The sequence below is a fragment of the Phragmites australis genome, chromosome 10, assembly GCF_958298935.1.
Source record: "Phragmites australis chromosome 10, lpPhrAust1.1, whole genome shotgun sequence".
Classification (NCBI taxonomy): domain Eukaryota; kingdom Viridiplantae; phylum Streptophyta; class Magnoliopsida; order Poales; family Poaceae; genus Phragmites; species Phragmites australis.
In genome coordinates, this window is record NC_084930.1 from 22,156,463 (window position 1) to 22,170,066 (window position 13,604).

At 42.9% G+C, this 13,604-nt stretch overlaps 1 protein-coding gene across 1 annotated transcript; it reads left to right on the forward strand.

Moving 5' to 3' along the window:
• The first annotated feature begins 11,002 nt into the window (after positions 1 to 11,002).
• Positions 11,003 to 12,846, forward strand: LOC133930160 (uncharacterized). Its single transcript, XM_062376843.1, has 2 exons — positions 11,003 to 11,189; positions 12,542 to 12,846. The coding sequence occupies exons 1-2, from the start codon at positions 11,003 to 11,005 to the stop codon at positions 12,844 to 12,846; spliced, it is 492 nt and encodes a 163-aa protein (XP_062232827.1).
• The last annotated feature ends 758 nt before the right edge of the window (positions 12,847 to 13,604 follow it).

Sequence of the window (13,604 nt, forward strand, 5' to 3'; positions counted from 1 at the left end):
CTTCCGGGTACGTCGTCTCCAAGGCTTCACACAAAATCTTCACTGACAACATACGCATGCTTTTGTAGGGTCGGGCAGTGAGCAAAGTAGTGGCATCAAGCGGTAAGGTATGATACACTGTAAGCTTGCGAGACTGCCTAGAGCTGGGTCGGTTTGTTTTTGGGGGGTGGGGCAATAAGCTTGCTTCTTCACAAGTGATGCTTAGGTGCGAGGTGAAACACAAGCAGCCACACCTCTAGAGGCGGAGGATGAGTGCCTGATGAACCTGTGGTAAGGGATACTGGTGTGAAAAACCTTCTATGTCGTCAACAACTAGGCCGGAGGGGCTATAGTTCTATTAGTTGACCTAAGTATAAGAGTTTTCCGGATCACACTGGCAGCAAAATCCTCCTTGTTAGAGAAAAGTTGGTCGAATTGGAAGTAAAATGCTACCTCCAATTCCCTGTATGTTCGATAGAGCCTAATATTCCCCCGGCTTCCACGCGGGAGGTACTGGAAGACTTTTCAAACCTAAGATTTCCTTCACATTTTTGATTTCCACTGGAGATTAGGAATCGATGCTGGCAAATTCCACCATTTCTCCAGCTTAAATCTCATTCAATCCATAAACACGTGCAATCCCACACATTCTCCTTAATATTGGGATCTTCATTTTTCAATATAGTAGAATTTCAATTGATCAAATCATCTAAATCTATGGACATATGGATTTTTTCGATTTTTTCTCTCGGTGCATAAAACTGCTAGCCTATTCTTGTTGTAAGCCTACATATCATTATCTTTCCCACACTTGCTGAGCGCGTCATGTGCTCACACTTGCTATTTTCTCTATGCCATGCGACAGCATGGTGCTGCTCAGTGAGTGAAGATGTTGAAGGTTATCAAGATGAGGTTGTGGCGTTCTAGGTGCATGTCTCCCTGTCGGTTTCCTGCGGTGTTGCTGGGCACCAGTGCTTCTGTTCCACTGCAAATATCTATATAGAAGATAATATATGTCAATTGTTGTAAGAGTTTAATATTTATTAAGTATTGCTTTTATTACTTCACATGTGATGTCCTTATGTGTGTTAAACTTCCTAGGCACACATAAGCTGCACTTGGTTTTGTCTGTTAAAACTGGGTGTGACAGAGTGCAAGGGCTGAGAGGCTGTGGGAGATGACGAAAGGATTCGTGGGCAAGCTTTGGCTTTCCAATTTATAGGGCTGGTGTGATATCCCAACCCTCGCGTGGAGCCCAGCCATCTCAAAATTCAAAAGGCCACGCTTGGGGAACTGAAATTCCCTCAGGTCTGGCAGAAATCAATGTTTCTTTCTCTCTCCCATGATGTTTCTCTCTCTCTTTAGAAGTTTAAAACCTCCCCTTAGGATGCGGTTTTATGGGCCCGCTATGAAAGTGGTATAGCAAAAATGGCCCTATTAGGTCATGATTGTGATTTTTATGATTAATGACAACATAGTCATTTGGACTAATATGTTTGTGAAGAATATATGTGGATGCAATACATCAGGAAGCCACCACAGCCGGGATAAAAAGCTGAATTGGAGTCCTAAGAGAATTGACTCCACCGGATGGTCCGCTGTTCAAGGGTTGAACTCACCAGAGTATTTTGTCCAGAGGCAAAGGGAAGGCTAATGACTTCACGGGATGGTCTGGTGCTCTGTGTGTTAAAGTTATCAGAGTATTTTTGACAAAGAGGGAGAAGGGTGAGGATCTCACCGGATAGTCCAGTGATCTGCACTAGGTAACATCAGAGCATTTCTTGCAGAGAAGAATGCAAGTGTAGAAGACTAAAGATCAACCCACCGAAAGGTCTGATGCTTGGTTTGTGCATACCGGATTATAGCACCAGAGCATTTCTTGCAGATGCGACTGCAAGTGTTGAAGAATAAAGAACAATCCATCGGAAGGTCCGGTGCTCTGAAGATGAATGCACCGGAACATTCTACACAAAGAAGCCGAAAAGGTTCGGATGGCTCAAGATAACTCACCGAAAGGTCTGGTGTGGTGATGGATTTAAAGGCACATAGAAGTGTCTGGTGTTCACAGAGGTATTGAGTGGAGTTCCAACGGCTAGTTTCTGAGTTTGCACTCACCTGATTATCCGGTGTTTATACTACTGTTCTTACCTGATTATTTGGTGCTAACAGCTTTTCTAAGCCATTGGGAAAATGACTAATTGGCGGGTTTGAGGCTATAAATACCCCTCCACTCAGTCATTTGAAGGTATGGTATACTACTGGAGTCTAGAGGAAGCTCATATACACTTGAAAAGGCATCAAAGCCACCAAAGTGCTTAAAGTGATCATCCAAGAAAATTAAGTACTATATTAGTGAGTGATTAGTGGTTATAGGTCTAGAGTGAGTTGTAGCTAGGTGCTGCAGCTTGAAGAAGGGATAAAGGAGTGATCCTAGCTTGTACCGAGTGGTACATCGGTGCATTAGAGTCTTGGTAACTCGTCGGCATCTTGGGCCTTGGTGGCTCAAGCTTGTTGACCTTTTGACTTGGTGTGGAGCGGCGGCAGGACACGTGTATGGGGACGTGGAGACTCTTGCCTTAGTGGCTCAAGCTCTGAAGTGATAACAATGGCAAGTGATTGGAAGAGAGGCTAGTGGTGAGACCTTTCCTTGGTGGCTTGGTGGTCATCGTGCTTGAGACCTTGTCTTGGTAACTTGGTAGTTCAAGAGCCGTGACCGGAAGAGACTTGGCGACCGGGAGTATATTCTTTGTAGAGCTCCAACGTGGACTAGAGGTGGCATTCATGATCGATACCATGGGATAAAAACCGCTTGTGCCAAGTTTATCTCTCTACCTTATTCACGTTTCTGCATTTACATACTTGCAATTTACCTTGCTAGAGTAGGTTGCAAAACTCTCTTTAGCGGTAGAGTAGACACATTAGATAAACCAAGAGTACATTTAGATAGATTTTGATATAGGTTTATCTTGTGAAGTTTTTAGAGCCAATTTGGTTTAGGTTTCTAAGCGTCCTAATTTACCCCCCTCTAAGGATGTCTCCGTTCCTCATAAGTAGACTACATCAATGGCCACTCCTGGGGTGAACTTGTGTTCACCTGGGGCCTAGGTGGTATGACCAGGTCCACCCATGACCATGAGGTAAACCACTTATACCACCACATCCGTGAGGGAACTTGGAGGCTACTTTCGGTGTATAGAATAGGGGGGGGGGGGTTCCCTGTTCGAAGGGCCCACACTAGCCAATACCAGTTCGCATAATATTTTTCCTGGACTAGGGTCCCACCGCGTGACTAGTCTGCGCCTTCACGACCAGGCTCCTTACCACATAAGGAAATCCCATGACTAGCCTTTGCGGGTCACGGGACAGGCACTCACCAAACCAATCTATTCTTATTAAATGCTTTCCACTAAAGTGTTTTTCCTTCCCTAGGCACTCCTCCCTAGCGACTGGTTGTGACCAGCGCAAAGGTGCTATGTCCTGTCCCATAGCATTAAACGCTACAGGATGGGCTCGTAGGCGTGTTAGGCTACTTCACAGGCGCACGTGCGAGACTAGTGATGGGACAGGGTAGACCGGCTGACCGAGGTGAGGTAAGTTTGGCGGAGTCCAACGGATGGGACAGGCTCAGCAGGATCATCATAGCAATAGGGGTGCATGCACCGCCCGTTAATAGCCTAAGGGTGGAAGGTTTAGCAGAGGATAGGTCTACTGCTTTGGACCCATTTGTAAGTCCTCCTTCTCTATAGTATATAAAGAGAGGAGGAACCGATTTGTAAGGGAAGGAACTCATCTGGAACCAGTTCACAAATACTTATAATAGATACACAGGATGTAGAACTATTATCCTAAGGGAGGCCTAAACCTGGATAACCCTGTGTGTTCTTGAGTTCCAATAGACACACACCCATCCAAGACATTGATCATGCACCTATCGTTTGGTACACATCGGAATCATTGTCTGGGATTAACTCTTGACAAGTTGTAAAAAAAATACATATAGGGTTTTTCACCCCAATACTATATATGAAAATAAGGAGAGAGATACAGTGTTAGTGGTTGTATATAATTTCTTGTAGAAATGCTTTTTTTTTTCCTTTCACAACAATGTTGTACATGTATTGTAAGATGATATCTAATTAATATCCACATACAGTGACCTGTACCTATCATATCATTGGTAAGCACCAACCCATCTTCGGTTCATGTCAATTTGCACACACAACTTATTTATTTATTTATTTAAAAATAAAGCAATGTATGTGCGTACACACACTACTACATTACCCTAAATCCAGTTGGTTCACATAAAGTAATTCCAGTTGGTTTTTATGTTACCTTTGGAGTTTTGTGGTATAGATAAAGAAGATGTGGCTCAATTGAACTTGGGACTGAAGGAAGCTCTCTTTGAAAAGTCAAAGCAGACGGATTGACACTTGAAGCCTTTATATGTAAAGGGTCATATTAATGGGAAGCTGATCTCAAGGATGCTAGTTAATGGTGGAGCTGCAGTGAATTTGATGTCATACTCAATTTTTAAGAAGCTTGGCAGGAATGATGATGAATTAATAAAGACTAACTTGGTGCTTAATGGGTTCGCGGGTGATTCGAATGATGCCAAAGATGCTATTTCTGTGGAGCTTAACATTGGAAGCAAGCTATTATGTACTGCTTTCTTTGTCATCGAGGTGTAAGGTTATAATAGTGTTATTCTCAGATAGGATTGGATTCATGCAAATGGCTGTGTTCCCTCTACTTGCATTATTTTTTTATTCAGTGGGTCGACGATGAAGTAGAAGTGGTACGCACAGATACTTCTGTCTATGTCGCTTTGGAGTATTTTTGTACTAATAATCAAGCCAAATATGAAGCCCTCTTGTTTGGGTTAGAAATTTTGAGCTCCATGGGTGTATTGAATATAGAAGCTTTTGGTAATTTGTTGGTAGTTGTGCAACAAGTTTTTGGTAATTATCAATATTTTAACGGATCACTAAATAGCTATCTTAATAAATGTCTACACATCATTGCCATCTTGGATGATTTTGCTGTCAGTCATGTGTCTAGAGATGATAATTTTAGAGCTAATGACTTAGCATGACAAGCATCTAGTTATCAACTTAATAGAAGTAAATTCTTTGTGAACAAAAGACCGATGCTTGATAATATTGATCATTGTGTAGTTAAACATGAGTTCTTGGTTCGATTATGTCATCTCCAGTAGGAGAAAAGGTTGAAGTGGCTATCGGGGGTTGATCCCTAACAATGTATCCGGGGTATACCAGACGACGAATGCGTTGATCAACTTTTCTTATGGGTGTGTGAGATTTGAACAGACTCAAGAACACCAAGGTTATCTAGGTTTAGGCCTCCCGTGGGATAATAGTCCTAAGTCCTGTGTACTTACATATGAACTGAGTGAACTTGTTATAGAGTATTCTACGTAGTCCTCTCTCCCCTACTACCCGGGTACTCACCCTGTTACATACCAGAGGAAAAGGTGTACATACAAATGGATTGTGCTAAACCGGAAGATAGACCTACACTTGACATGGCCTAACTAATCCTAGCGCATCATGATAGTGGGTAAGCACGCCCACCCTACTATGGTCGTCCTGCACACTCTGTCTCATCATCGAACGCCGTCACGCCCACCGACTAACCCATTCCACAATATTAAATGCTATGAGATGGGCCACTGTAACACCACACCACCTCACAACCATGCCCGCCAAAAGGGATTGCTTGAGGAAGGAAAACACACTTGAGTGGATGGTATTAAATGAGATTTGATAGATTAGGTGAGTACCTGCCTTACAACCAGCCAGGGTTGGTTGCAGAGTCACTTACTATGACCAAAGGGCTGATCATGTGAGCCCTGCCCTAGTCACGTGGTGAGGCCGTAGTTCCGAGGATAGCTACTGCCGGCCCCACAATGGTGATGTGGGCCCCCTTGACAGGGCACCCCCTTACCCAATACATCGACATTGGTCGAATCTAAGGATTGGAGAAGACCTTTTATTGATTAATTGAAGGATCCAAACAAAAGTGCTGATAGAAAGATTCGGTGTCAAGCCTTCAAATATATATCATTGAATGATGATCTATATTGCCGAATTGTAAATGATTTACTTCTCAAGCGCTTGAACTTGGATCAATTAAATTTGCATCAAACCTACCATATGAATGAAACAACTAAGCATTGTATGAAATTAAATAGATGCCAATTGTAAAGACAAACAGCTAAAAGTTAACATGATCCTGCAATCCTATATATATGCACGTTTACACTGCAATGCGCTTCCCCGTACATGTAGTTGCATTTGTAACTCCTTGGTTTTTAATTCCCCAAAATTTTGCTAGAATTGTTTTTGGTAGGGTTTAAATCTACAAATTAGGGTAAAACCTATTTTCTAAAAAAATTAATTGAATTTTGCCCTCGGTTATATTTTTGGTGTTGCATTCATGCTGGAGTAGATGCACTAAAGTTTTATGTGTGAAAATGAATTTTTGAAAACTTTGAGGCACGTCGTTTAATGTAGAAAATAGATTTAAAAAGGGATTCTTTAAAAGAAAAATCCTTTTTCTCTCCTAGGCCGAATCTCTCCTCCTTTCTCTTTTTCTCTCTTTTCCCGGCGGCCCAACCCTTCTTTCTCTCCTGGGCTGAGCCCCGCTTCGTTTCTCCCTTCCGCCTCCCCACCCACGTGGGCCGCAGTCGTGCTCGGCCCAGTGGCGCGATGCTTGCCACTTGCCCTCCTTGCCCGCGCCTGCTACCTCTCAGCGCTGTTGACGTGTGGGGCCTGCCTGTCAGTTATCGTCTCCGACCTGAGCTCGGGCTTTGGTCGAGTCCGCATCCTGCTCGACTGAACGCCGCCTCTTGACCGAATCCAAACAAACCCCAACCGAATTTGGTCGCCCGCGTGTACCTCTGCCTATATTAGTGCGAGCCCCCTCCTCTCTTTTCCATCTATTTCGCCCACGCCAATCCGTTGCCGCCGCCATTATTGCTCTCGGTCAAGCTCGTCGACCGCCGCCTCTCCACTGCATTCGAGCGCAAATTCGGGACCACGTGCTTGCCAGGAGCTAACTCCACCGCTCCTCATCACGTCCCAGCTACCGGAGCTCCGTCCCCAACGGGCAACCGTGCGTCGCCACCACCCCTCTCGCCGTCGACCACCTTCCCAGACCGCGCCGCGCTCGGTAAGCTCTCATTCTCCTGAGTATTTTGCACCACTCGCCGTCGTCATCCATTCTTTGCGATGAGGTTTCCACCTCTCTCTAGCGAGCCCGCCACCGCGGGTTCTCTCCTGCCGCCAAGTCCACTCCGCCGTCGGCCGGTTAAACTCTCCCCAGAATCTCATTCCTCGGATCGGAGCTAGATGGTTGCGATTAGATCCAAAATACCCCTTCGCCCGAGCCAATCACGTGCTGCCACGTGGCCCCCTTAATGCAGTCAGCTGCCCCAGAGCCGCGTCATTGTCCACCTCAGCCGGCCACGTCATCCAAACCATTGACGTGTCTGCCACGTCAGTAAGCCCTTTATCCAGTCATTATTCCTAATTATTCTAATTCGGGAAAAAGGTCAATTTTGTAATAATGCCCCTGGACCTTTCTGAATTTACCAAAAGCCCATGTATTTTATAGTTTAGTCCCTAAACTTCTCTGTAATTACAAAAGAGCCCTATCTTTTTACACTTAAATCTCTAAAATTTTATAAAATTACTTTTAGGTCCCTTTGATTTTACAAAAAGGCCCCTAACCTTTCTGTTTTATCCAAAATAGGTCCTTTTCTTTTTCAGAACAACCCTAATACTTGCTTTTAGCATATCTTTCTCGTTCTAGCTCCGATTTAGACAATTTTCATGCCCCTGCGTTCGTAGCAGCATGTACTATTGTTTAGTACATTTTTCTCAGATGTTAACTACTATTGATGTACTGTTCTTAGTTAGTTTTGTTGTGTGTTTTTCTAGTTTGTTTCGAGAGTAGACGAGGAGCTATTTGAGAATCTCCAGGACCAAGTATTTGAAGAGTCTGAGCCGCAAGTTGGAAGAGGCAAGGTCCATGAACATTTTGATCCCAGTTTTTAAATGCGTTCTTTACTTCAAACATGCGTGCTATTAATTCTAAATCCTGTGTACTTATAGTATCTTGTTCCATATAATTCCTTGTCGCCTAATTGTTAACAATGGATATGATGGGTAGTTATGCTTAGCTTTCCACAAGGGGATGGAAGGGTTAATGATTAAATATGACTAATGAACTATGCAACTATGAGTTGGAAATACTAGTGATAGTATAGAAACATGGAACCTTAGGCCTTGAGCAAAGTAGTGTTGTTGATGTTGATGGTTATGTTGTTAGCTCAGTATTTGCTCAAGCAACCTAAGTAAAGACCGGTTTGTGGAGCGACAACCCAAGAAATATCGTACCAACCATGAGACCTAGTATGGGATATGCCTGACCTATTAATTAGTGGATCCCAGTTTTGCATGTGCCAAACGGAAGAGTGGATGTGTGGGGACGGCAAAGGCCCGAACCATTTGGTTAGTGGTATGGGATGGGTAGTGGATGGTGAAAGTGCATCTAGGCCCCATAAGTAGGTTTTAGCTTATTGATAACAAAACGATTAAGGGACTAATTAATTTATTGAAGCTATGAACATGTTTTAGTTTCATTGGTGAAGTTATACTGGCGTCCCTCAAAAAGAAAAGAGAAGCGATTAATAGTACTCAATAGGATTTAATTTCATTTTATCTTTGAAATTGAGTTTAGGAAAGCCATACTATCAAAAGGGATGCAATTAATAGTTTTGATGGTGTCTTAGTGCTCAAAGTAACCTCTTAGAACCAAATGTTGAGAGACATATTCACCTACGGACACAAGGAAATAGGCTAAAGTGTTCTGAGTCTGGTGTCTCCGGTGTACACCAGATACTCCGATACTTAGTGTTTTCGACCGGAGTCTCCGAGTGAGACTCCGCGAGAGAGTCTCAGTTTTGATTTAATTTTAAAATGTTCAGAGTCTCCGGTGTTCACCGGATACTCCGGTAGTTAGTGTTTTCGGCCGGAGTCTACGAGTTAGACTCCGCCAGAGAGTCTTGGTTCCGATTTAATTTTAAATGTTCGGATACTCCAGTGCTTGATGCTTTTGGCCGGAGTCTCCGAGAGATACTCCGCCAGAGAGTCTCGGTTCAAATTTATCTTAAATATATCAAAGTCTCCGGGGTTAACCGGATACTCCGGTATCTGGAGAGACCGGAGAGTCCGGCAAGTCTCCGGGTCTATTCTGTGTGGTGTCTAAGTGCCACCCGGAGTCTCCGGTGTACACCGGATACTCCAAGTCAGTTCAACAGAACTGTAATAGCTAGTTTTGACACTGTTCTGAGCCCCTTTTGAAATGATGGCCGGAGTCTTTGCTGTTCACCAGATACTCACGGTTAGGTCAACCAGAACAGTAACGACTAGTTTTTGAGGGATAGCTATAAATACCTCCTCACCTCTTTGCATTGAATGTTTGCTATTGCTGCTGATCTACTCTTTGACAAAGCCTCCCAAAGCATTCAAGAGCCCCTCCAAACCTCTCTAGTGCTTAGATTGTTGCAAGAATTGAGAGATAGGGTTTGGAAGAGAGACTTGAGTTGTTGAACCAAAATCTATTCTTTGAGCATTGAGTTCGTCGTCAAGCATTCATTTGTGATCTTTTTCTCTTAGAGCCTCGTGCTCCTAGGTGGCAAGGCGTCGCCCGTAGAGCATCCAAGAATTGTGAAGTGCCACGGGAAATTTGTAATCACCCGTTGAATTGAGTAAGAAAACCTAGCTTGATCTTTGTGGTCGCTAGGAGAGGATAGGGTTGAAGGCTCTTTGTGAGCTCGTCAACGGAGACGTAGGCGCTTCTTAGTAAGGTGGCCGAACTTCAGGATAAATCCTTTGTCTCCTTTAATTTTTGTGCAAGTTTTACTAGTTCTCATAGAGTCTAAGTGTTTTACTGCAAGGTATTGTTGATAAGGTCATTTTACATCTAGTAGAACCTGTGGTAACACTTAGACTCTAGTAGACTTTCTTAGATTCATTTCGTTTTTGCAATCCTGTATAAGCCGGATAATTCGGATAAGACAGGATACTCCTGACACCGGAGTATCTGAACTTCACCGGAGTATCCATACACTGTTAATCCGTTGCTGAGATTTTAAATTTCAGAAACAACTATTCACCCCCTCTAGGCGACATCAAGTACATTCAATTGGTATCAGAGCCAACCCTCCTACAAGGCTTCACCACTTGGAGGTTTCTTGATGTCCACATCCGGGGCAAAAGGTTCGAAAGACGACGGGAGCCCGAAGTCTCCCATAGATGATCTGTCGAAGAACGGCAAAGGTAGTGGTATTGGTAAGGGAAATGAAATACCTTTCAATTACGATTGTTTAAATTCTTTTAATTCTTATATCTCCGTGCCTTCCGGGCGTGCACCATATTTTGATGGTACACATTATGCCGCTTGGAGGCACAAAATAAAATTGCATCTAATATCTCTTCATCCAAGTGTTTGAAAGATTGTTTGCACATGTTTTAAGTTGTCGGATGAAGACCAAGAGCTCACTCCGGAACAAGAGCAAAATCTTCATCGCAATGCACAAGCCGCAAGTGTATTACTTGGTGCCTTGAGCCTTGAGGAATTCAATAAGGCTGATGGGCTTGAGGAGGCCAAGCAAATATGGGACACTCTCCAAGTTGCTCATGAAGGCACCACAAGCATGAGAGAGTCCAAGATTGAATTGTTAGAAGGCAAGTTGGGAAGGTTTATCATGGAGGATGACGAGACTCCTCAAGCTATGTATGATAGAATGATGGTGCTTGTGAACAAGCTAAGAGGGCTTGGGAGTGAAGATATTGATGATCACAAGGTGGTGAAGAGACTACTTGGAGCTTTTGCACCTAGAAATCCCATTTTGGTGACACTCCTCCAAGAAAGAAGAGATTACAAGAGGCTCACACAGAGTGATATGCTCGGGAGGATTCTTGCACATGAGCTCATGGAAGAAGAAGCAAATGAAGTAAAGAGCCATGCCAAGCTAAGCTCCACCTCCAAGAACAAGGAGATTTCATTCAAGGCAAGTAAGAGCAAACAAGTTCAAGAATCTAGCTCAAGTGAAGATGAGAGCTCCGAAGATGAAGCAATGGCATTCTTCGTGAAGAGGTTCAAGAAATTCATGAAGAAGAGTGGCTATGACAAATACAAGAGAGATATACCCAAGAGAAGAACATCCAAGAGGGCATGCTATGAATGTGAAGAAGTTGGCCACTTCATTGAAGATTGCCCCAACAAGAAGAAGGGTAAAGACAAATAAGAAAAGAAAAGCAAGCCATTCAAGAAAGACAAGTACAAGACCCACAAGAAGAAGTACTCGGGTCAAGCACACATTAGAGAGGAGTGGGATTGCAATTCCGATTCTGACTCCGATGATGAAGGGGTTGCCACAATCGCCATTCGAAAGTCTACACCAACAAAATCATTATTTGGTGAAATGAGCAACGACGACTCCCCCAAGTGCTTCATGGCTAAAGGTTGCAAGGCTTATTCCTCCAGTGGATCAAGTTGGGTGATCAATAGCGGTTGCACAAATCACATGACCGGAGAGAAGAGCATGTTTACCTCATTTGAAGAAAATTGTGGTTCACATGAAAATATCACATTTGGAGATGATGACAAAGGAGAGGTAATTGGTCTAGGTAAAATTGCTATTTCCAATGATAACTCTATCGTAAATGTTTTGCTAGTTAAAGCTCTTAGTTATAATTTGTTGTCCGTGTCACAATTATGTGAGATGGGTTACAATTGCCTTTTTACTAATGAGGGTGTGACCGTCTCTAGAAGGGAGGACTCCTCAATAGCTTTCACTGGCAAGTTGAAGGGTAAACTTTATCTCGTTGATTTCTCAATGGATGAAGTGAAGCCTAAAACTTGCTTGATGGCTAAGTCTAGCATGGGTTGGTTATGGTATCACCGACTAGCTCATGTTGGCATGAGGAATTTATCCAAACTTCTCAAGGAGAGCACATTCTAGGACTAACAAATGTCTCTTTTAAGAAAGATAGAATTTGTAGTGCATATCAAGCCGGGAAGCAAATTGGAGCACCTCACCCCACCAAAAATGTGATGACGATCACAAGGCCATTGGAGCTTCTTCACATGGATTTATTCGGTCTAATCACCTACATAAGCATTGGCGGTAACAAATATTTCTTTGTAATTGTTGATGATTAGTCTTAATGTCCTAATGTTATTTTCACATCTAAATCTCCTATAAAGAGTTGTGGATATGATCCCTATATCATGTTCTTGATTGAGAGAGTAACCAAGAAAACCTTTGTTAAAGAGATCAAACATGAGCCTTATCAGATGAGGCCATTGAGCATTAAGGCTCCCTCTCCATCACCTTCTCCACCTCGTGTTCCCCCGAGTGTTAGGAAGACCGCTTCAAGACGTGCTCCCTCTCGTGGATATTCCTTCATCAAAAGTGCTCTCAAGGCTATTTTCAATGTTTTTACTCACAATGCGATACAAATTAAAGAGCAAAATGCAAGATTAAAGAAGATGGAGAAGAGGCAAAAAGCTATGTATGCATCTATGAATCTTCAGCCGCCTTGTTCTCCAATCGCTTCCGAAGAAGAAGAAAGTGCACAAGTTGAGTTTGAAAACCCTTGGGTATTGTATGATGAAGCCCAAGCTGCTGCCGAGAGCTCACAAGCCCAACACATTGTTGACTCATCTGACGAGGAAGAGGTCTATGGAGGGAGTTCCTCCAATGATGGTGACAGTGATGGTAGCGGGGACGATGATGATGGAGATGAGATTTATCAGGCAGGAAATGAGTAGCTTTTCATTGTGCTTCTCTTCTCTTTTTGGTGTTTGATGCCAAAGGGGGAGAGAAGTCAGTTTTTCTGTTGTCTGCTCCTTACCGGAGTATCCGGGGTAGGCCGGATACTCCGGGTCAGCTAGTTTAGTTTCAGCTTTGTATCGTTTCATCTCCGTTGGACATTAAGACATATGTAATAATTGTGATAAACTGTGTGGTGTGCTTTTGGCAACTTTAAATTTGTAAGATAATTTATGTTAGTGTGATGCATGTCAAGTTTGTGTTGTAATGTTTGTTTCTCTCTATCTTAGATTGAGTGATATATCTTGCCATATGCATCATGGATATTCATGTTCACACAAACTTGCACCTCATGGATCCTAAGATATAGGGGGAGCTCTTGCAAAATTTTCTTGTAAATATGTGCATTTGATTTCAAACCAAATTCTTAATCAATGCACGCATTTAGGGGGAGTTCACCGTATATTCTAGAATTCAAAATCTTTAAATTCAATTATCTCTTGTAAGCTTTAATCGTGTTGTCATCAATCACCAAAAAGGGGGAGATTGAAAGTGCATCTAGGACCCTTAAGTGGGTTTTGGCTTATTGATGACAAAACGATTAAGAGACTAATGAGTTTATTGAAGCTATGAACATGTTTTAGTTTCATTGGTGAAGTTATACGAGGCGTTCCTCAAAAAGAAAAGAGAAGCGGTTTGTAGTACTCAATAGGATTTAATTTGATTTTATCTTTGAAATTGAGTTTAGGAAAGCTAT

Excerpts from the sequence above, each read along its gene's own strand:
- LOC133930160 (XM_062376843.1), top strand. The coding sequence starts at position 11,003 with ATGGAAGAAGAAGCAAATGAAGTAAAGAGCCATGCCAAGCTAAGCTCC. Across the intron at positions 11,190-12,541 it reads CAAGAAATTCATGAAGAAGA|AGCAAAATGCAAGATTAAAG; the intron begins GTGGCTATGACA and ends TACAAATTAAAG.